This window comes from Gallinula chloropus (assembly GCF_964237585.1).
Source record: "Gallinula chloropus genome assembly, chromosome: Z".
Classification (NCBI taxonomy): Eukaryota; Metazoa; Chordata; class Aves; order Gruiformes; family Rallidae; genus Gallinula; species Gallinula chloropus.
In genome coordinates, this window is record NC_140089.1 from 2,002,600 (window position 1) to 2,027,608 (window position 25,009).

Genomic DNA, 25,009 nt, shown 5'->3' on the forward strand with positions numbered 1-25,009 from the left:
GGAAAGTTACCGTTTACTTGTTTGAAGTGTTGGGGTGTTCATAGCCCAGGAAATGTTTTTAGTCCTGCATTTCTATTGTCTGCTGGTAGAAGGGGTGGTTTGCCAGCTAGTTAGATTAAGATTGTTTCCAGTTTAGCATTTCAAGCCTAAGACAGAAGGATAAAAATCATTTGAGGCAGCATGCAATTTAGAAGTTCTGAGGCCTTAGAATGCTATCAAAAATCTAAATTAATAGCTATCTGTACGTTGTGTGTGTGTGTAACTTCATCTGCTCAAATGCCCTTTACTGTTTTTCCACTTAATCTTCATCAGGGCATCACTAAACCTGGTTGTTGAAAATTATGAGAGTGCTTACATTTTGTAGGGTGTGTTTGCACTACATGCTCATCTTGAATTACCAGCATCTCAATGTAAATATTTACTGCTAACCAAATGTCATCATTTGTGCAGTGAAACAGCAAAAACCTATGTATACTACTGCTTCTTGACTGTTTCATCACAAATTTGTTTCTGAATGTTACCTGTGCTCTTCCCATCTAGGTTCTTCCATAATTTTTTCTGTACAGCTCCTCCAGTTGCAGGAGAATTTTCCAGAAGAAAGGAGAAAATAAATTGTGGGAAGAGCACTGGAAGAATTTCAGGTTTTGAGAGATTCTGCAAATTAGCACAGGGGAAGAGGACCCATAACCTGTTTTACAGTGGGTCTTCTGTCTAAATTACACAACAACTGAGTAAACTCACTTGGGTTTAGAACATTTGAAAGGTTTTTCCATATGGTTTGACTTAAATTTACCTCTTGAAGGTACTACTAGCAGCATGCTTCTGTCCAGATGCAAACAGCCACCTGGTCTCTGGTAAGATGGGTGGTTTCATTCTTCAAGCATGGCATCTCCTACAGATCTTGGGAAAATGTCTTCAGCTTCAATCCATTCTGCTAAAGAATCAGGTATGACATTGTCAGCTGCCTTGGCACCAGCACAGTCTGGCAAAATTTGCACGAATTGATAGGCAATCAATTTTAGTTTTACCTGGAGCTTCTTTTTCTATCAGCAAAGTTCTCTAAAAGTCCCCTGGTTTGGATGGCAGACTCCTGCTGCCTGTCGTTTGGTGGTTGGGGTGGTAAATCAGTGTGCCAAAGGAAATGAAGTACCCTTTTGCCCCCTTTACATCTGTGTCATGGGATGGTAACAGGATGAAAGCTTTGACCTTATTCCTTTGCTTCCTTCCAGTTTTTTGTAGTGAACCGTCAAGATTTATTTACTTGCTACAAATAAATGCAAAGCAACTTCAAGTTAATTCAAGTAAAATCTTTATTTTTTCCACCTCTTCTCCCTCCTACCCCCAAGAAAGAACCACGGTCTAGATAGCAGAAGTCTAAAGTCTCTTCTTTCCTCTATGTTGTTCTTGGTGAAACAGAAAGATGGTTTTCCAGAAATGACCTGTTCTTCTGAAACAGGTTTTACTTTGAAAACTGAAGTTCCTTAAGGGATGTGCAACAAAGCCTTGGGTACACTAAGGGTCCTCAGTGGCCCTGACCACCCCTTTCTGGAACTTCTATTACACCTTGCCCTAGAAACATATTTTATCTGTGTCCTGGGTCTTAAGTCCCTGCCTGAGCCTGATACTCATCTCCACCAAAGTCATGTCAGTGACTGGCCATGGACCCCATTGGTTCAGATATTTGGCCTTAAGCTTGAACTTGTCCTGTCACCATGGTCCTGCCTAATGATCACTGACCTGTCTCTGACTCTTGATTACCCTCAACAGACGTGATCCTCACTCCAAGCTGTGAAATAACATCCTGTCTCAACCCCACACTTGCATCATTACCGTGAACTTGGCCCTCGGTTTTATGCCCTTCCAGTCACCCTGAGTGTGGTCCTATGTGAGCTGGGTAGGGAGCAGTCAATGGCTTTAGACCATTCACATCACAGAGGAATGTTTCTCTTTCCATGTGATGTCACCTGGGTAAATGAGCCATGTGAGTTGTCTTACCTGACATCGTAAGTCATGATCCATTCAGTAACTTTGATTCAGAGTTTTCATACACTCACTCTGTGATTAGGGCTGATATTCCTCCAGGCAGATTAAGGGCACCAAGACTTGCTTGAATATGTATTACAGTTAATCCTCTTGTCTCTTTCACACCAGTTCATGTGGAGGCCTGTGCCCTTCACAACAATCTCCTACAGGACTTACAAATCTGTTTCCACATTCATCGAATTGGCTGCTTAACTTTTTGCTGTTACAGTGTTTGTAATGTTTCTGTCCTGTGGTGGTCCAATCAGATCAATGTCTGAGGAGAAATGCCCTTTCATTCCCCCCCAAATAGAAAACGGGCTGTGATGTCCTCATTCAAGCAGCCTGTCAAAGCTGAGTACACTGAAACCTGGGATATATGTGTAAGATCTTCTGATCAAATTTCAGGCACTCAGGTGAACGCACACTATGTGGTTATCAGGCACTAAATAAATGAGTTGTCATTTCTGAGAGGCAAAAAAAACTGTGGTCATAGAGTTGACCACATGTCAACATTTCACAACATGTGAAATTTACTTCTGGAGGTCTCCCTGGTCCACTCCTTCCTAATTGATGTGGATGAGCTCAGCAGAACTGAGGTTCAAGCTAACTTCTTCCAAATGTTGGACTACTAATAATGTGGGGTTTTGTTAACCAAGCCCACAAGAAATAGCACCACATAAGAATTAGTCTGTGTCTGTGATTCAGGCATGCTTTTGGTTCTGCAGCTGTAGAGACTGCACTCTTTAGTCAGACCCATGGTTTCTGTATGAGTAGAAGGAGGTGGAACAGTGCCTTCAGTGACAGTTCTGGAGAATTCAGGTGGGTAGGTCAAGGGCATGTGCACTATAAGATGTAATTTTGTGAGCTACGATTCAGCAGTTAAGAGCTGTCATGGACCAGCACTTGTCCTTTCAAATACCTATTGCATTATTACCATCAATTTTGGTTTATAGACACGTTCAGCATGATCTGTGCTGTGATTGCTACTGAGAGGGTACGTGACTTGGCCTGTCCCTAGTGATGTAACAAAAAGCTTGTGTAAATGCTGCTCAAATCTTTGTCTCTTCTGGATCTTCAGTATCCTGTCATGTCAAAAGCAAGTCACATTACATTTTCTTTACCTTAATCACAACAAACCCTAGCAGAAGACAAAAGAAAATTGAAGAATGAGTCACCTGTGATATATGGAGCGCTCTGGAAATGCCACATAGCCATTTGGTTTGTTGGTTGGTTGTTTTTCTCCTTCCAAAGGAGTCTTAGGATCTGGGTTGTGTGATGCATCCCATCTTCAGGATGCCCTGAGCTCTGGTGCAACATGAGCATTTAGCCTGCTTTCCATCAGCAGTTCTCAAAGAGTATTTATTACATGATGGTCCTTGATCATCTTCTGGTCATAAAGGTTTGTGCATCATGTTGTGTTGAATTGGATCACCATGTTCTCACTGTCTGTGGTTTATAGTTTTCTGATAAATTCCAAATCTGACTGATTGAAGGGGCTTTGTCTTCATTCTTCAGGGCTTCACAAGTGCACTTAAACCACTGTTGTCTTACCTCCTTCCCTCTTGGTGATCAGCGTTGGCTGCTTATCACATGATGATGCATATCTTTGTGCTGTTTTATCAGAGGCAGAATTTCTGCTCCATTTATTTCTTAATCTTGTATGAAAGGTTTATGTCAGCCATGAAGTGAACCCAGTATTCTTCCCTTCCTCCAAACATCAAGAATTTTGTCTGTACTTCATGTGGTGAAAGTCTCGAGACCTTTTCTTGATGCTTGCAGAACGTATGTGGTATAACATAGCAAGTTTTTGCTCTGATGATTTTATGAGTGTATGTTTCCTATATAATATGCTTTGCCAGGTACTGAAGTGTTCTCTCAATGTCTTAGTGGCATGTAGAAAGAGGGAGCTTTGAACTGGAATATACTCTGAATGGTCGTTGAAAGTAAAAATTAAAATTTTAGCTTTTATATGAGTTTAGTCATACATTCTAAAATTAATATTAGTGTGGCATACCTTAGAAATCTAGGTCCACTTCCTTTTGGTATTGCTGGGGGCAATCAAATCATTGGAAGGGGTTTTGTTCCTCAAGTGAGGGCACAGGAACATCACAAGATTTTGAAATTGCAGGAGACGCAACTAACGTTCCATTGAATTTTTTTTAATGCGGTTTCCTCTTCTTACATCTTGGATTTGTTATTTCTGTCTGTCTGCAGACTCAGGCAGTCATTTCACATCAGTTAAACTCAGTTTGTATTATTTAGTTTTCAGGTAAAGGAGAAAAGAAATCTCTGAATCGCAGAATGTTAGCAGAATGGATAGCAGAAGTTTAAGACTTAAAATTGGAAATCTGGTGGTAACAGAGATTATTTACTTGTTATTCAGAGAGGAAAGGCACTAACAGAGGCAATTATGCATAGCACTTTCTTTTGCCATTCTTAGAAATGCAAGGGACTAGCATGAATACATGCTGGTTGAAACTTTGAGGAAATTCAGATGTGGATGCAAAACTCACAGTTCAATCTCGAAAGCTACAGAACTGGAATAGCAAATTAGGGAATTTGTATTCAGAGCTCGGCTCTTCTACTTAGATCTATGTCTATTTAAAAGTGATTTGTGAGTACCTAAAAAAAAATCTAAGAACTTTGAGGAAAAAGGGAGGTACAGAGTACTTGAAAATTGCAAAGGTAAGAGAAATTTGACACATAAAAGTACATTTCAATCAATTTCTATTTGTTTTCGTCTTTCAGAGCTTCCCTTTCAAACTATTCTGGCTCTGACTCTGACACTTTCCACATAAACTGTTCTGCTGATGTTACATCTGCAACAGAACTGCTTAGGAACATGGTATTGGCTCACTACAATTTGCATAGAAGTGCAAATTTGTTACATTTAAAGAAGTTATAAAATTAAAAATACTTAAAACCATGTGGTTTGGTAATACTGAATTGGAAACAGCTCACAGTCTTTTATAGTCTGACTGTGCTCAAATCAGAGTTCCCTGGTTGATGTGACATGATTATATGTTATGATTACAAGTGTTAACCTTTCAAAATAAAATGTTCAGTTTCTTCTTTTAAATACCAAACGCTTATAGGTATAATACTTGCTGATATTTGTTCACTGACAGTCTCACTTGTTTTCAAACCCCACATATTTAAAGTTGTGGAGTGTTAGATTGATGTTTCTTTTCACTCAAATGTCATATTCATCAACTGTATTGTGCTAGCAGATTGTTAAACAGACAAGGTGACTTGCAGAGTGACAGTGTAGTGATGTGATGTCCCAAACCATTAAAATAACGTAATGACGTGGGTTTTTTTTTTTTTTTCCTTTTGTTCAATCAGTTTTTGAAACACAGTGATATTTTTTTTTCCTATAAAACACAGGTGAGAAGGTTTCTGAGTAGATCTGTTGCTTGGAAAAAAAAAATGCTAGTTAATGAATAACAAAAATTGAAATCAGCTGCAACTTGCCAGATCATTGACAAATGCCAAAGGTTTAGCAAGAACTAACGTGAGATTATTTTATAATGAGGGAAAGATACACTATGCTATGACAAAAATTAAATTACTTATGTTAAACTTTCTTAGATAATCAGTTTTGTAGGATTGTTTTTAATAGTAAAAGCTATTGTATGGCCTTATTTGAACAGCCTCACAAGAATACCACAGAAAAGGACGGAACTTCTGCTTAACTTTGTACCAGCTCAAGTGTCTTTCTCAACTTATCAAACTCTTTTTATTAATGGAAGAAAAAATTGAAGAGCTCTCTGCAGAAATTCTGTTGGTGCCTTCATTTACGGAGAAGAATAAGAATATTGAAGGTAATGAATGTTTTTCCTTATTTATAGGTTCTATTTTATGAAAAAAAAGATAATTTTACATTATTTTCAACATTAATTACTTCATTTATGTCATTGTATTTTATGAACAAGTTTGTTACCTTATCCAGTGGAAATATTTTTGAAATACGTGGATTTACATTTGAACACAATGACTTATGGAAAAGAACTCATAGTTGTGTGTAAGAATGTGGTGGAGAATCATAAAGGAAAAAGCTTTCAAATACTGTAACATCATATCTCCTATCAAGTTGTCTGTCAAACCCTGTGGTCCAAACAATTCATGGAGTCTGAATTATTTGAAACTGTGACTGTTTCTGAACTTGTGCTTGAAAGACGCCCTTTTCAGAGAGAAAAACATTGACTGGAACTTCAGTTTAATTGATCTTAATGTATGTGCAACTGAATGTTTTAGTATATAGTTCTGCTTTAACCTGTAATTCTCACATTTACTAATATGCACTGTGTGTTTACTATCGTGCTTATTTTACTGGTTTCAGTGGGTATTTTATGGAAGTAGTCTCTAGAGCAGAAAATAAACTGCTTCACAAGCAAGCCTCAACATTGCACTTGCTTTAGATTTGAAGCTCACTCCCTTTTCCATTCATGTCATCTGAGGAGAACCTGAAATCCTGAAAATTCAGGTGAAAAACACCGTCCAGGTCACAGTGTGCTCATAAATGTTCTTCTACTCTGCTGCTTCTGCCAGTAGAGGTATTCCAAGTCACCGGAGAGTAAGTGGTTTCAAGAGCTTTGATTATATTGCTGGAAAGGATCAGACCAGAAATGAGGCCAGGCTGCTGAGGGAGAGAGGATAGGTGGAGTCAAGTATTTGATATCTCTGTAGTCAAGCTGCAGGCAGAGAAAAAAAAGTGTTTTGGGAATGTGATCTTGGAATGCTAAATTGATAAAAAACATATATATATATATATAAAGATTAAATAAGAAGAGTTCTGAGGCACACTTTTTGTTGATGGAGTCTTCATCTGAAATACTGACACTCTGAAATCAAGAAATAGAGGTTAACCTATGTATTTTTAGGATGTACATCAAAGCTTAAAGAAAATTTGCATTCTGGTTCCATTTTTGCTGTTGGTTTCAATGTATTGCTGCCTCCTTTAATCTCTCAGTTTTACTAGTTCTCAATAAATGTTAAGCTATTATACACTATGGCCTTGATCCTACAAAGAGGTGTTACAGTAAAGTTCTCATATGCCTAATGTGGAGAATAAGATACATTCAATAAAGGTAACTTTGTGCTCTTTATATTTGTATAGCTTGTGACAAAACATAATGTTCATATACATAAATATAAACTCTTGAATAGGGAACGTATTTGACGTGTTTAGCCACACTCTTTAAGATATGGGTTCTCCAATATTTCAGAGAATTTAATGATTGCAACACTAACAAGAAATACTTTGTTTTCCAGGAAGCATATTTAGGACTTTATCCTGCACACATTTCTCTGAGCTTAATTACATTCAGAACTACTCCTCAAACATGTGATAATCTTATTCTTAGAGAAGTATTCTTTAAGACTAATTATGCCTGTAGCAAGTAGGTTCTTAAATGGTACCAATACTTAATCAGATATTCTTGTAGGACGCAGTGTTCTGGCTAGAAAGCCTGTTCTAAAGAATTCATAAAGTTACTTTTACCCTAAAACACAGCTGAAGGTAAGTCTTTTATGTGTGATGTTAGTGGATTCATAAGACATACCGTTGTTTTTAATCTTACTGTTCTGATCAGGTGGGTTTATTCCTAAAACTTTGCTCAGTTTTGTCAGTTTCCGGAGAATACATGAAGAGAAGACATGGCCAGAGAAACTTTAAAAAAAAAAAAAGTCTGTCTAGAAGAAGGGTTTATTGGTGTTATTTTCACTTCATATTGTCAGAAATCTCAGTTGTAGTGATGAAGTGAAAGATGATTTGATATGGGAGAATGAGATCTACGTTCCCAGTAGTTCCAGGTTCTGCTAAGTACCAAAAGGGATTTAATATTTTCTCTGTTAATGTCCTATATTGGGTTGATAATTCTATTTTTTTCACTGATGAAGGCTGAGTTTTGATAAGAAGGATTTATTGGAATCCTTGCTTTATTTTCATCAGAACTCATTGTAGTATGTGACTAGAAAATATAATGGCCCTCTTCTGTACTTACTTAGGAGCCTTCTTAGTAGAAATATTGTTTAATATAACAGAATAGAGAGTGCAGATGTGTCCAAAGGAGCCTTAAATTAACTCAGGTACGAGTATCAGCTTTACAGTGCAGCACAGGCTGTGGAACCAGGAGCAAATTAGCCCAGGTTGAACTGTGTGCTGCTGTTGCTCGACAGTTACCCGTACTGTCTCACTGGTTTAAAGCTAGGTTGGGTGAATCCAAACTACCCTGCAGTCACTGCAGTGTTGGCACATCTGAAGTATCAGTCCTCTGCAAGTAGCACTGCTGGGAAATTAAGGGAAGCTGGCCAGTTCATAAAAGGTAGGCTAATATCCAAGTGAAGCTGAAGTTTCCCTAGGCTTCACAAAGACTGGAACCTCGCACTTGCTTCCTTTGCTTTTTTGGTTGCTTTTCGTATTCACAGGAGCCTTTTTATCTCCACAACTCACACAGAGATGCAACAAAAATAATGTTTTTTCATGTGCTTGTGCCAAGTGTTGCGTTTATGTGTATAGCTGCTTCAATGGCAGTTTAAGTTGATTTTTGTTCAGCATATCCCATAGTAGTTCACTCTTGATATACAGAACATGTGTAAAGTTCCATCAGAAACAAAGTAGTTCTTTGGATGGTTCCTCTTTTTAAATTTTTTTTTTGTCCCAAAGATGGCATCTGAGTTTTATCTAAACCAGACGGATTCTTGGCCCTCATTTTTCCCTAAACCCAGCGATGACAAAGAGCAATGGCTGCATAAATTGGATGTAAGAAGAACACTTAGGGTTTATCACAGAAGAATCAAAGATTTCATATCTTCTGACAGATTGTTTGTACTCTTAGGGGGTCTTAAGAGGGGTCAAATGGCTTCTAAGAGTTCCTTAGCTAGATGGTTAAGGGATTGTATTAGGGAGGCGTATGTAGTTAAGGGTAAAGAGGCTCCCAGGGTTTGTAAAGCTCATTACACTAGGACTATAGCTGCTTCTTGGGCGGAGAGGTCGAAGGCTTCCACATTGGAAATTTGCAAGGTGGCCACCTGGGCTTCTCTTCATACTTTTTCATTGCATTATCGCTTGGATGTAGTCTCTTCTGCGGATTCTGCTTTTGGTAGGAGGTTGCTTGTGAACCAAAAAAAGAACAGTGAAGAAAAGAAAGACATGTAGTTCACAGTTCTAGCTGGCAACAAGACAAGTTTCTTTGCAGTGTGCACAATGGAATCCTATGAAGACCAATTTAGGTGGTTGAAAATAGATGTTAGAGGGAAGTACTGCCTACCAGTGTTCTCTGATGGTAACCCCATGGCAGACAATAGCACCAAAGGAAACAGTGAACCAGAGTGAACTCTGTAGGGAGATGGATGTAGAGAGTTTTTTTAGGTGATATGGATAGTTCTCTGAGTTCAGTTTGAGAGTTCTGCATCTGGCATCTTCTGGAGTATATTCAGAACCCTTATTTTCCCAGATAGTTTTGCATAGATTGAAAAAAATTTCTAAGAATTGCATTTTCCACTCTAGCTTCTTTTCACTATTCTCCATCCAGTTCCTCCTGATTTTATTTTTTGAGTTTCTTTTACCAGTCCTAATTTAACGTGTATTCCTCAATGAGCAGTATGTACATGCCAAGCTTTGTAGTTCATTTCAAATTATATTTGTATTATCTAAGTACAGTTTTAAAAGGGTGCTTTAAATACGCATTTTATCTACTACCAGTGCAGTGTTCAAGTTACCTCATAAACCAAATAAAAGGAGAAAGTCATAAAAAGTCATCAGAAAAATAAATAATGATGTGGTTTTGTTCCAACCCTGACCTTTAGTGTGGTATCTGGACAGGACTGTTACTCTACCTATCCATATTTTTCTAGTATTTATGGAACATTTATTCTCAGTGTTGTGTAATGTCGCTTTGTTCCATTACAGGCAGTAGGTATCAGAAAATTAAAGGAATAAACCACCTTCTGTTTGTTCTTGACTAGATATTTAACCCTTTCTTGTGCAGGCATCTTGTCATACCTACTGTGATGAGATAGTCCACTTCTCTTTCTAAATTCAGTCCAAATTCCTGAGTTGTTCTGACATACCTAGTACGTGCAGAGTCACAGGGGTTTTTCTCTTTGAAGGAGTCTGGAACATTCAGCTGCAGTCAGGGGTTAAGCAGGAGATTTTGGTTTAGAATCCCAACAAATTGCATTCTCTTCCATCTTTAAGGTAGATTTCTCTTCCCTCTGGCTTTTCAGAAGCCTCTTGTTGAGACTTTTAAAAAATCAAAAACATCTAACGTACTTTCATCTGTCTCTCACTTTTTTTTTCCCATTCCAGTGAAAAAGGTGAACTTTGGACAGATCAGATAATGAGTACTGAGAAAGCCTTTTCCAGTGGAGCTCTTTGAAAACACTGTGGGCAAGGTTGTCAGGCCCTTAGGTTTACAAGCTTTGCCTCAGGGGACTGGGAAGATTTGCAAAGGTCTTTCCTTCACAGTGCAAGAAGAAATCCTTTATATCCATTTCTGGAAAGCATAATAAAAGGAGTGTGGAGACCAAATTATGAGGTGGATCCTCTTGATTGATAAGACTTTGAATTTGTAAAGATCCAAGAAAGGAAGGTGTGATTTTTGTGCTGGTCTGAAAACACAAAGTTCAGGTTGCTTCTTTAAGAAATATGTATCTTCAGCAGGCCAAGCCAAAGTGGAGATGGAGTTTCCACTAAAGAAGAATGATTTCAGATGTACGGTTTCTGTATTTGTGTTAGTACAGTTTGCTTAGTATAGCACAGCAAATAAAATGTCCATTACTGAAGACAGGAGGCAGAAGGTTTTTTAATCTTCAGCAAGTCAATGATTACTTTTTTTATTCTTCTGCTTATTTATATTTGGGGGGGAGTGGTATTTCCCATTTCTGCAAGGCATGTTATTTCCAGTACAGCTTCAATGAAAGTTGTGGCTGAGCCAGCTAAATCCAACAAGTGAGCCACTTTGATGGCACTCTTACCTTACTCATAGTGAGTGACCGATCATACAGAAGGTTTCCTTGATGCTTTGCTATTCTATACTCCATGCAAGTTGATGTCATAGTGACTGTCCTTATGACCCTAAATGCTGTGAAAAAAGAAAAAGGAAAGCTGTGGAATTCTCTAGAAAAAATAATGTAATACAAATTTTTATAAGGAAGAAAAAGAGTTATATTAGTAATGCAAGAGGTCTCAGTGTCATCATCATTACACAAAATAAAATTACTGCATTGGAGAAAGAATTAAATACAACGAAGACAAAGACGTAGGCAAAATTACTTGCTTTAAAGAGAAGAACAATCCCAGACAAATTTTAGTATTTGTAAGGAAAGTTGGATGAAGAATTTTGATTTTAAGTGAAGCGCTTGATATAATCTTGTTTTCGAGCTGCCTGGCTGGTAAACTGAAGGAAGTACACAAAGTATGAGCAATTAATCAACTTGGCAGAATGCAAGTTTAAAGAAGAGTATCGTAAGGATCTGTGATAAATCCAGTCTCCCCTAATAACAAAGAATGGTGGAGGTGCAGAATCAGCCAATTCCCTGAAGACTCTGGGGGGGCATCTCATCAGTTCCTATAGACATATATTCAGGTTCTTCAGGTGGTCACAAACATGATCTTCCTGTCCAGTGGGAGGGGCTTCACCCCCTTGTGCCTCATCTTGCTGCCCACTGACCCAGGAGTGGTAAGGAGAGCTGTTTCTGGTGAAGACTGAGACAAAGTTGTTGGGTACCTCAGCCTTCTCCTCATTTGTTAATAGAAGGTCACTACTTTCGTTCATCAGGACAGGCATGCTTTCTTTCACCTTCCTGTTCTGGTTGACATACCTGTAGTAGGCCTTCTTGTTATTCTTTTCATCTCTTCCCAAGTTCAGCTCCAGCTGTGCCTTGGCCTTCCAGACCCCATCCCTACACAACTGTGCAGAATCCCTATATTCTTCCCAGGTTACGTGTCCCTGCTTGCTCTGCTTGTGCAGTTGCCTCTTGCTGTTTAGTTTGACCAGGAGCTCTCAACTCAACCACACTGGTCTCTTCCCTTCCTTGCCTGATTTCCTACATCTGGGAATCGAGAGATCTTGTGCTTTATGGAAAGCATCTTTGAACATCTGCCAGCTCTGTTCTACTCCCTCTTCCCTAAGGACTCTTTCCCAAGGGGTCCTACTGATTAACAACCTGAAGAGCTCAAAGTTTGCTTTCCTAAAATTGAGTGTCCTAACCACACTTTCATTTCCCAGAGGAGTTTTCTGACTAGGGCAAGACAATCAGATGGCAAGTGAAGATGTGCAGGACAGGAAGGGGATTTGATGTGTGCCCCTGTAGAAGCAATGTTTGAGAAGAAGCTTTGAGGAGCATCTGAAGGCTTTGAGGGGGGCTCTGGCTAGTGTGCAATGATCAATAAAAAGCATAGAAGGAAGCCCTTGCTGGCTGGAGGTAAAACTGAAGAAGATTAAGGACAACTTCATCTGGATGAGATGTGGGAAGTCAGTAAAACTTAGGAGGCTTGACCTTGGGGCTTCATTGGAAGCCAAGAAAATGTTTTATATGTGTGTGAACCTCATGCATATGGATAGATTATGTCAATATAGAGCAAGAGAGCCAAGCTTCTAGTTAGAAAAGGAGGTAGGAAGATCTAGTAGAACCTGTTCATTTAAAACTGAAGGAACCTTTAAAATGATTGACACTGGTAGAAGCATCATGTGTCTCTTTGCCCCTGGTCCTGGAGACACAAATCTATCATCAGCTAGATAGCTATTTATCTCAGATGTGAGTTCTTAACAGTTAAGGCAGGAATTCCATGAATGCATGAGGATTTTTACATGAAATTTTAAAGGTTTTCTTTAAAGTCCAGTTATTAAATATATATTTATATATATAAAAAGCTGATCTAGGTAGTGACAATAAGAGCATGTGAATACACTGACATTTGATTGGGCTTATAGTTATAATCAGATGTTATATCTATTTAAAAAAAAGAGAATTACAAGGGAAACAACGGTAAATTTAAGGCAGAAAGCATGGAATGGAAAAATATCCAGTCAGTTAGGTTTTTATTTTCATGGTGGAGTAACTTCTAAAGAAAACTGTAGGAAACTTCATCATAAAATACATTAAAATATATTGAAAAAAGCAGCAAGTTTATGATTGTATTGTTTCTGTTGAATCATCAGTGAGATAGATGACCTGGCTATTCTCTTCTGGGTTTATATTCTACCATTTAATGTTTCATTTTCCCCAGCTCAAATATGTTTTTCCCTGATGTCTTTTGAAAATGCAAAGGAAAACAAGACGAAGAACCTTGAAGCTGCAGAGTGCTGCACAGGTGTTTGAAAACTGGAGTGTTCATTTTCAGCGGGTGAATTGTTTAGGGGAAAGATAAAATCCACGTTGGGTAAATGAAATCCTATTTTTGTGCAAATAATGTGCATTGCATAGAAAGAGAAAAGCTCTTTAAACCTCGGCCATGTGTACAGCCAGTAGCTTCAGGTGACTGAAAACTTGTGAGTTTATGCTTAGAAGATAATCCTCAACAATCCTTGACAGCACCCAATCATTTAAAACTTACTGGTTTTAATTTCACATGAAGCTCATTAAATTAGGAATATCTGTGCCTGTGTTGTCTACCAGCTTTCTGCTAGGAAACATTTTTTTTAAAAAAAACATGTTTTTGATCTTATTCTCATATTCATTTTGTAACACAAGCTCAAGTAAACACAGAATGATTGAGGTTGGAAGGCATCTTTGGAGGTCTTCTGGTCCAACAACCCTGGTCAAGCAGTGCCATGTACAGCCAGTTAAGGTGATGGTTGGACTTGATGATCTAAAGGGTCCCTTCCAACCAAGGCAATCCTGTGATTCTATGATTCTATTCTAAGATTCTTCAGTGCCTTCATCACCTTCATGGCCCTTTAGTGAACACTCCCCAGTCTGTCCATGTTTCTCTTGTACTGAGGAGCCCAGAACTGGGCACTTCTCCAGGTGTGGCCTCACCACAGGAAGGATCACCTCCCTTGACCTGCTGGCAATACTTTGTTTAATGCAGCCCAGGATCATAGAATCATAGAATCAGAATGGTCTGGGTTGGAAGGGACCCCAAGGAGCACAGAGCTCCAACCCCCTGCCACAGGCAGGGACACCAACCTCCAGGTCTGGAGCTACACAAGGTTGCCCAGGGCCCCATCCAACCTGGCCTTGAACACCCCCAGGGACGGGGTACCCACCCCCTCTCTGGGCAGCCTACCATTGGCAGGATACCATTGGCCTTCTTTAAAGCATATTGCTGGCTTATGTTCAACTTAATGTCCATTTGGATCCCCAGGTCCTTTTATGCAAAGTTGCTTATGAGCTGGGCAACCAACAGGATATATTGGTGCCTGGGGTTGTTCCACCCCAGGTTCAATGCTTCTTGAGCTTTGGTGTGCTGATTTCTCCAGCCTGTTGAGGTCCCTCTGGATGGCAGCATCACCCTCTGGTATATCAGCCACTCCTCCTACACTGCTGTTATCTGCAAACTTGCTGAGGGTACATTCTGCCCCATCATCCAGGTCAGTAATGAGGCTGTTAAATTGGACTGGACCAGTGTTGACTCCTGAGATAGATCACTAATTACTAGTCTTCAGATAAACTTTGGGCCACTGATCACCATACTCTGCCTCTGGCTCTTCAGCCAGTTTTCAACACACCTCACTGCTTATCCAGTCTATACATCAAGAGGTTGTCTACAGCTTGTCCCATAACATGTTTTTCTGGAAGACAATGTCAAAGGCCTTACTAAAGTCGACATAGGCAACATCTACAGCTCTCCCCTCCTTTAACAGGTCACTCACTTCTTCACAGAAGTTCATCAAGTTGGTCAAGCATGACTTCCTCTCCGTGAAGCCATGCTGACTAGCCCTCATGAGGGTTTTTTGCTGGTAATGTGCCTGGGAATGGTTTCCAAGATTAGCTGTTCCATCACTTTTCCAGGTATCAGGGTGAGGTTAACCAGGCTCTGGTTGCCTGGCTCTCCTTCTTCAGGACTGGAATGACATTTGCTCTCCTCCAATCTTCGTGACTCTTCTCCCCATCTCCAGGATTGATCAAAGATTATTAGTGAGAGTGGCCTTGCAATGACATCTGCCAGCTCCCTCACACCTGTGGGTACATCCTATCAGGGCCCATGGAATTATGTACAGCTAGCTTAAGTAATCCCAGACCAACAAGGGTACATCTTCCTTGCTCCAACCTTACTCCCTGATTCCTGAGACCTGGGATTCTTGCAGGCTGGTCTTGCTAGTGAAGACTGATGCAAGGAGGGCATTCAGTATGTCAGCCTTTTCCATGTCTGTGTAACCGGGTCCCATATCTAGTTGAGCAAAGGGCTCAGATTTTCCTGAGTCCTCCATTTGTCACCTGTGTACTTACTGAAGCCCTTCTTGTCTCTGACATACATCCCTGTGCAGATGTAGCTGGACTTTGGCATTCCTAACTCGATTCCAGGATGCTCTGGCATTGCTCCTGTGTTTCTCCAACGCTACACATCCTTGCTTCATTGTCTGTTTGAGTTTGTCTGGGAGCTCCTTGTTCATCCATGCAGGTCTCCTGGCATATTTTTTTCCAACTCTGTTAAGCTTGAAGGTGGTAATCCTTGAATATTAGCCTGCTTTCTTGGGCCCCATTTCCATCAAAGACCTTATTCCATAGCACTCTTCCACATGTATCTTTGAAGAGGCCAGAGTCTGCTCTCCTGAAGTCCAGGCAGTGAGCTTTCTGTTTACCCTCCTTCCTGCCCTTGGGCTTGTGAACTGCACCATTTCATGGTCGATGCAGCCAAGGCTGCCCTTGAGCTTTGCATTACCTACAAGCCCCTCCTTGTTGGTATGAGATCCATCACAGCATCTCTCCTTGGCTCCTCTGACACTTGGAGGAGGAATTTTTCATCAACGTGTTCCAGGAATCTCCTGGATTTCTTGAAATGCTGATGAAAGTGGTATCTACCCCAGATACTAGTTTGTCCTTGTCAAAACTGGGGCGATATTCCCATTGCTCCAAGATTTATGAGTGCGCTTTGCACCAGCCCTTCTTAAGGAGCTTCAGTTGTTCTTGTTCCTGTCACCATTATTTTGCTTATAATAACTGTGCTAATTAACTGTCTTTTTATTCTTACCATATTGACGTTTCCAAATAAGTAAAAACTATAAAAATACATTAGTGTGCAATTCATATAATTTATTGAACAAAGAATAGAAATTAATTTCTACACAGCTGTTCTAACGTTATCTGTTCTCCCTAGGAATAGGTGACTGCACAATCAGTATAAAAATGAATTAATGACAAAAGAAACTATATTTTACAAATTATATGTGCGTTTGTATAAAATATGAATACAATGGGATGTGGATTTCATCATGTTATATAAAAGGAGCTGTGTATAACCTGAATTTCACTTTATCATAACATTAGTATTCCCCTACATCTTGTTGAGGGTTTTTTTATGCCTCATATTGATATATCAGAAGGTGTTGTAGGCTGCTGACTTTTCTACAGAATTAATCTTAACTTTGATCCCTTTTATCATACTGTGCAGGAGTTCTGAAGAAAGCTGGTGGGGAGCTTTTAATAGGAGAAACTAGAGCAAATGAAACCAGTGTGCTTCCTGAACAGTTACTTCAGGTAGAAGAGGTGAGTATGAAAAGAGTCTTACACTTTGTAGGGAATTTTCTTTTGTCTGTTTCTCCAGTGCAGTCTGTCACCATGTTCATTAGAAACACCTATCGCCATAGTTTCATTATTTAGCTGCTGCCATTAATTTCAGGTGCAAATTCTCAGTTAAGGTGGAATAAAATCTTATGGCTTTCATCATGAAGTGGTTGTTATTTACGATTTAATAGCAGAACAGATTTAACATCAGAAGTACAGGATACATCATAACAAAACTGTAAAAAAATGCTAAAATATGGTAACTTCATTTGCTACTAAGTGTTTTCTCAAATATAACAGAATCTTAAAAAACATCTGTCAAGTTCTCAGCATTTGATCATAGTGATGCTTCCTATAGGGATAAGTACTCACACGATGCCTGGTTTCTTTGATGCCCACAAACTACCATGTAGTAACCACTACGCCGTGTAGAAGCTAAGTACAAGATCAAGCTTTACTCTGGCTTCCTTCTACTATTGAACAAATTTTTATTATTAAATTTATGGGACCTAAATGCTCTAACAAGTCTGATACTTTGCAGTAGTGGGGTTTGATTTCCTAATGGCTCCATTTTAATGCTGAAATTACATTTTAAAATATGCTTTGAACCAGTTTGTGAGACTGATGTTCCTATATCTTATAGATTACAACAAGCAATATTATGAGAAGATTGAGTTTTACTTGATCCAGGATCCAGAAGAAAACAAAAAAACCCAAACAAACCCCACTACCACCACCACCACCCAAAAAAAAAGATAAAAAAACCTCACAAAACCCCACCCACCAAAACATAACCAGGGAGCATACAAATGACTGTCCATGAGGACTGCCTCTGTGCTCACTGGATTGAGTGTTGGGAGTAGGAAATGGGAAACAGAGGAGGAGGCAATTAATAAACTGGAGTAAGCTGGAAGGTCTTCTCTTTATAATCCTTTATGGTCTTCCAATTCAGTATTACAGCTTCAACTTGTTAGGAATCCTTCTTTTCTTTCCTCTTGCTCTACCCTCATAGTAGCGATCTTTACTGTACACCTTACATCATTAAAATACTTCTCTTAAAGTGGTGCAGTTCTTAGTTGGCCACTTCTGCAAAACCTTTAGTCATCTGTATATCATATGAGCAATGCAAAGCAAAATGATGTCCAGGGTGTCTACTTCTCACCACTGCTATGCTTCATGTAGCTTCAGAAGTCAAAGAACCAATGTAAATTATAGTAACCCAGAAATGCCTGAAAACTACACATCTCCATCTAATCATTTTAATCTTCGCTGAATCCAGCTCTACAATCCAGTGTGGCTGTGTTAAAACCAGCATCTCTAAATGTTTTCTATTATTATTCATGGTTAGTAACTTCCAGTTGTTAGTGAAAATCACTACAGGGTATCCATTGTTGGATTACTTGTTAAAGCATTGAAATATGTGGTAAATTTATTTGAGTTTGCTATATTCCAATAAAGATTATAAATAGTGTAAGGATGAAACACAGCTTTTAAAGAACAGTCTTTTTCATAATTTTTTTTATTTAAGTTTAATTTAGATTTATTTCTTAAAAGTCTGATGACAAATTTCATATTGTTATGCATGTTCATTGTTGTTGAGTGTATATACTGCTTTTAATACTATTTCACAGCTCCATTTTAAGTTATTAAAATGAATGTCAAAATATGATGGTGTCCTTTAAATTAATTATGGATGTTTGTATAAATTTCAGAGAATAATAACACTTGGTAATGATTTTGGATTGATTTAATATAAATATGTATTTCAGCCTATTTCACTGAATTTTGGCTGGAGAAATGCGTTTAAAGACCTGTCTTCTTCTGTGGCTCACTGTATAACAATAGCAATCGAGGATTTTTCAACTAAAATTCTTCAACATGAGCAGAAAGAAGAGTTTTCAGCTGCAGGCTATGCAATGAGTCTTGTAAACAACCAGCAAATGAGGGAGTCCTGCGGAGCAGTCCAACAGGAGGAGCAACCAAAACGAATTGCTAAGGCAGGTATCAAAAGATCTGAAGTTTGAGGGGAGACAGAATGCCAAGGCTGTTTGCCATCTACACTTTGAAGTACCTACAGTACCATTAATATTCTATATCTTATATAAATGGAATTAAGAAGAAAGTGAGAGGCATTACAATATGAGGCTGAGCAGAGCTTTATACAATAGCCCATAGTCTGCACTTGAAAGAATTAACTTCTAAACTTCGCCGACATTTTTTTCATCCAAAAAGTTCTAAAACATTCTGATTAGTATCTGCTCTGTTACCAAGTGGTTCGATGGGAAAATGCTGGAAGCTTTGAAGCATAGCTATAAAGGGATTTCCTGTATTCATATCCTTAGACATGCCATTTAACTAATCAGCATAACGAATATTATGGCCAAATTAGAGGCCTTTGATTTGGCTGAAAGGTCATTTATGACGATTAATTAAACAGTTTTTCTAAGGGAGTATCTGTTTGAAAGTTTGTTAGGGTTTTTTTTTATTTATTTAGTAAGCTTTGCAACTATTCTAGCAAATTTGGAATGCTGTTAATGAACGTTGGGTTCAAATAGAACATAAGCTTTTGGGAGATAATTTTAGGGAGGTCATTGTATGCATTTGCTAAGAGATGACAAGTTTGTTTTCAAATTCAGTATTAAGAAATGTGTTTGTATATTTTTTCAGAATAAATTAATTTAGAAAATTATCTTTGTTTACAAGGAATTAACCTTATGCTTTGAGTGTACATCTAATGAAATCATAAACAAAATTAAGGCACTACTAGCGTGAGATGGTTTTAATTTCTTTCCCCAATATATATTATACAGCTTTAAAGTAAGAAGGAATGAAATAATAATTCATTTACTGTAGATAAACATTTCTCCCCTGTATATCAGAATGAAATGTTTGTAAAGCTGATTTAATACATTGATGTTTTATGCCAATTTCATTATTCAAGAATCTGACCCTAGTGTGTATAAATTAAACAGCGCTGTCAGAATACAAATAACTTGATGCCACGTTTATTTCCCTCAGTTTTGTTCTGACATCATGGAAGAACTTGACACATTGCTTCCATTGGCTCTGGCATGCAGAGATGATTCTCTTCAGGAAATTAGAGCAAACTTTGTAGAGGCCTGTAGCAAAGTGGCAACAGCTGTCCTGGCAAGGCTGGAGGAGAAAAGCAAAGACGTTCCCTCCAAGGCTCCCCTGCAAGACTTGTATGCTGCCCTTTCCACTGCGATATATGTCTCCCAGCATTTTACAATGTATAGCAATTTAATGAGAGAAAGGAGCAAAAAGTGAGTCCCTTTTACTTATAAAGGTTTAAATCAAACATAAATAATATAGGACCTCATTCCATTTTGGTGATACAGTGTGGTGGTAGTTTCCCAAATTGCATCATATTTTCTTAGCGCACGTGCTATTTATGGGAAGACCTGAATCAAAGCTGTTGATAATCCAAAGCAGCCATTATGAAACAAATTATTTATGTTTAAGATCTGCATTTGATTTGCAGATCAATATTTTTTATTTATTAGGCTTGGGTAAATAGGATTGTCCAGTGAACTGAATGTACTTTGCTGTCAAATAAATAGAGGGCTAAGCCCTTAATTTTCTTTTCTGACCTTTGCAATAGCTGAATTTTCATAAAATCTGATTGAGCACGTAGAGATTTTAGGGCAGAGTATAAACATATATTCCTGTGCTTTTTTCCTTACGTGCCTCTGTTCAGAAACGTGAACAAATGTATCCAACATAGCTTTAGAATCTGTTTTTCATTGCAAGCAGAATAAAAATTAGAGAGGGTATGAAGCAGTAGTGTCAAGTCAATGACGGTGTTTGACCTGAGGGGCAACGTAACAGCTTTTGCTGTGCTTTAAGGAGAATTTTAGTTAAGATACCAGGAGTCTACTGGTCCATGTACATAATTTAAAAGCAGAAACTGGACTTTTTGGGAGGGACACCCCCACTAGAGCAGTTTTCAAGGAATGTGTGGTTTCTAAGGGGTTGTACGCCCTGTTAAGCTACTTTACTCTCTCGTGCATGAAATGTATCTTTGTGAATGGGAAGTCCAACCCAAACTATTGCTCAATACTTCTGCTTATGTGTATTAAGAGTTTTAGTACATACCTACCAGAAATTATCTCTGGACTCTCTGTTCATATTTTCTTTAACCCGGTGATGATGCAATTCCGCTTCAACCCAGAACCTCCCAATAACTGAATGATAAATGTACTTTTATCTAAGAAAATAGGATGATGTAATGTATTTCTCATCAACTTGGTTAAACAAGAATTTATAGATGCACAGATATATTTAAAGGGCTTGTGAAATAAAGACCAGATATTTTTCAAAAGTGAATGCTAGGTTCAGTCTCCAGGACCGAGAGGAAATGAATGATTGATACTTAATAATCAAAACCATTTGCAGTACTGGGGATTGTTACCTCCTACTGCACAGCCTTTCAATCTCTGCCTCTTTGATCATTCTCTCTGAACAGACCCCTGTTCCTAGTGCCTGTCCAACAGTATCAGGAATTCATCAACGTTCTCCAGTCTCAAGTTACGAACTACTGCGTCAGAGTTTGTGCTACAAGCATTTTACAGGATGCTGAGAGCCACCACTGGGATGACTACAAAGCTTTTTATGAGGTGTGAGGTTAAGTTTACTGTGCCTCCCTTTTACAAAATGTGTTTTACTGGTTGCGAGCTCTCTGACTAATTAGAAGCATAAGGTCAGCATTAGTTTTTACATAAAGATTATTGGAATTTACTGTTCTGAAATATCTAATCTTGCAGGCAAATGTCTCTGTAGAAAGGATGTAGAAAAACACAGTCGTTTAAAGATGAGATTAATCATTACCATGGACCGTTTGTATTGTTTGCTTCATATTGTGTAGCAAGTTCAAGATGTTTATATCGAACTCAGTCAAGAAGCCACCTTCTTTTTAACTCTTTTCCTCCTAGAAAGTGTGACATAAGAAAATGAAAGATATTTTTCTCCTGGAATTTTTAACCTGAGTCTTTAATTTTTATTTTCTCTTGTTTCCCCTTTTTTTTACTTTTTTCTGAAAGATGTACCAAAGAAAGATGGTCATTATAGTTACCTTCAGCATTCAGTAATGTGTTTCTGAAATAACTAGTGCTGTTTCACCTGCATTTTGAAGTTCCAGGACTGCTCTTAAACTTTAATCCTAATGATTCTGTGAAAACACCCTAAGGATCAAGTGAACTATTGTAATTTATTGGGGGTTTTCTTCACTCCAGTTAAATGCAGACATAGACTGACATAGAATGTTAGAAATAATATTTTTGCTTAATTTCAGGATGAAGTGAAAGTATTTTATGTTTTTATCAATAAAAAGTCCTGCCCTTCTTCATGCCATTTGCTGTGTGAAGGAAATAGGGGTGTTTTATTAGGCATAGTCTAGAATCCTTACATGAGAGAAAACCCTGTGTGGTAACATGTATTCTACAGACTTAATATAAAAACCTGCTGAATCAGGTTTTTAAAGTCCATACTGGACAGGTGATGCATACCTTAATATGACTGATCTGTCAAAATACCCATTTGTCAAAGCCAAGTGAATAAGCATTTTATTTGTTTTCGTTGATAAGAAGTTGAGAAGTTCAGTGGCTTTGGGCACCTGATAAATCATGCTAGGATCTTCACTGTCTGTAGTCCCTATGGTGCTGTGTCCTGTGTATTAATGGCCTAATAACTTTTCACCGTGGAGGACACCCAACTGTCAGAAGTAGCAGTTGCAAGAAGAAAGTGTATGGATTGGCTAAATAGTTTTATTGTTACTGATCAGAAGTGGCATGTGTTGGAAGGGATGAAGAAAGCTGCTATTGCAGCTCTGTACAGTTACAGGACTTGAGGTGGGATTTGACTTTACATCATCATTCTGCTCTTTCTGCTGGCCCAGGGATGGACCAAGATCTGCTTCAGGAGCCGTGATGCTAGGCAGCTGCCAGAAAACTTGCCAGCCATCAAGAACAGGCTCTACTGCTAGCTCCTCCTCTCTCAGAGAGAACACACTCTTGTGCTCATGCAAACCAGTGGCTCGCAGCTTTCACTGTGTTCTCAGTGGGATCCACTGCTGTAAGCAGCCTCATGATCTTGCTTCGTTAAGATGAGACTGCACTTGGCTTCTCTGCTTCTCCTTGTCTCTTGAGTAGAATCATAGAATCACAGACTGCACTGGGTTGGAAGGCACCTTCAAAAGCCATCTAGTCCAACCCCCTGCAGTGAGCAGGGACATCTTCACTAGATCAGGTCACTTAGAGCCTCATCAAGCCTGACCCTGAATATCTCCAGGGATGGGGCCTCCACCACCTCTCTGGGCACCCCATGCCAGTGATCTACCACTGGAAGGCCAGTATAAGGTCCCCCAATGGCCCCTTCTCTGCTCTAAGCTGAACAAGCCAAACTTTCTCAGCCTGTCTTCATAGGAGAGGTGCTTCAGCCCTTAGATCTTTTTTGTGGTCTCCTCTGAACATGCTCTAACAAGTCCATGTCCCTCTTGCATTGAGGGCTCCAAAGCTGGACATAGTACTCCGGGTGAGGTCTCTCCAGAACAGAGCAGAGGGGCAGAATCCCCTCTGTCAATCTGCTGGCCACACTTCTTGTGATGCAGCCCAGGATGAGGTTGGCCTTCTGGGCTGCAGATGCACATTGGTGGCTCATGTCCAGCTTCTCATCCATAAGTACTCCCAAGTCCTTTTCCTCAGGGCTGCTTTCCAGCACATCATCTCCTGACCTGTATGGATGACAGGGATTGTCCTCAGCCAGGCACAGGACCCTGCATTTGGCTTTGTTGAACCTCATGAGGATCCCCTGGGCCCACTTCTCCATCCTGACCTGGTCCCTCTGGGTGGCATCCTGTCCTTCCAGCATGTCCAGTGCACCGCTCAGCTTGGTGTCATCAGCTGAGGGTACACTCAATCCCACTGTCAATATCATTAATAAAGATATTAAACATTATCAGTCCCAGCACAAACCCCTGAGGAACAATGCTTGTCACCATCTTCCATCTGGACTCGGAACCGATGACCATCACCCTCTGGATGCAACCATCCAACCAATTCTGTATCCACAGAGCAGTCTACCCATCAAATCTATATCTCTCCAACTTATAGAGAAGGGTGTTCTGGGGTACCTGTCAGAGGCCTTGCAGAAATCCAGACAGGTGCCATCCACAGCTCTGCCCTTGTCCACTGGTGCAGTCACTCCATTGCAGAAAGCCACCTGATTGATCAGGCAGGACTTGCACCTAGTAAAGCCATGCTTGAAACACCTCCCTGTCCTCCATGTACCTCAGCAGAGCTTCTAGGAGCATCTGTGCCATGACCTTCCCAGGCACAGAGGTGAGGCTGACAGGTTGGTAGTTCCCAGGGCCCTCCTTCCTACCCTTTTTATATATGGCCATGATGTTTCCTCTCTTCCAGTCACCAGGGACTACACCTGACCACCATGGCTTTTCAAATATCATGGAGAATGGCTTGGCAGCTCCATCAGCCAGTTCCCTGAGGACTCTGGGATGCATCCAAGCCCCAAGGACTTGTGTATGTTCAGGTTCTTAGATGGTCATGAACCTTATCTTCACTGACAGTGGGAGGGACTCTGTCTTTATCTTGTCGGCCCTCAGCAAAAGAGCAGTGAGGAGAATCTTGAATCTGAGTTAGGTGGGGATCCTCACTACCCTTTCCCCATTGTCCCCCAGTTTTCAGTATTACAGGCAACTACAAAAGATTCAGTCCTCGGCCGTGAAACCTGAACACAGGTTCATAAAGGTACATTCATGTGTGCTCCCACAAAATAAGCAAACCATTGCCTTTTGGTGCCTGAGTAGGGGTGAAGGGAAGGGGCAGAACCTTCCTTTCCTCTTTTTTCTACTGCATGAGTAACTACAAACTGAATGGCCATCCTGCACTTTGGGTATCGCGTGAAGATTCTCTCTTCTTTCTCCCCAGTGATGTTGGACATTCAAGTGCAGTTGGAAATAATATGTGACAGCCTTCCTTTCCATTTCCCACTGGCGGCATATGAACTAATAAAACTGCTTGACTGACTTGATGTGTAAGTCACAGAATCACAGAATGACATGAGTCATCCTGGAAGAAGGCAAAGCCCCTGAAAATCAAAGGGGAAGGAGGAAGGGGCAGGAGGCAGTGTCTATGTTTTTGATTATATGGAGCTGCAGTTTCTGTATCCATTTATTTATTTGTTTGTACAGTGCTAATGTCTGAGAACAAGATTGGTAGCAAACAGTTATTGCATTCCATAAAAGAAAATATTACTTCTTCTAAACATTGTTAAAATAAGA

General features: G+C 39.5%; 1 protein-coding gene across 1 annotated transcript in view; it reads left to right on the forward strand.

The window, feature by feature from the left end:
• The window catches only part of KIAA0825, a gene marked incomplete at both ends in the record, with an annotated part of 220,325 nt that overhangs the window by 32,867 nt on the left and 162,449 nt on the right, over positions 1-25,009 (forward strand). The window contains 5 exons of the mRNA XM_084278315.1: positions 5,676-5,846; positions 16,583-16,677; positions 18,465-18,692; positions 19,714-19,979; positions 21,182-21,332. Of these exons, the coding sequence (XP_084134441.1) occupies positions 5,676-5,846; positions 16,583-16,677; positions 18,465-18,692; positions 19,714-19,979; positions 21,182-21,332 (911 nt within the window). The remainder of the gene's footprint in view (positions 1-5,675; positions 5,847-16,582; positions 16,678-18,464; positions 18,693-19,713; positions 19,980-21,181; positions 21,333-25,009) is intronic.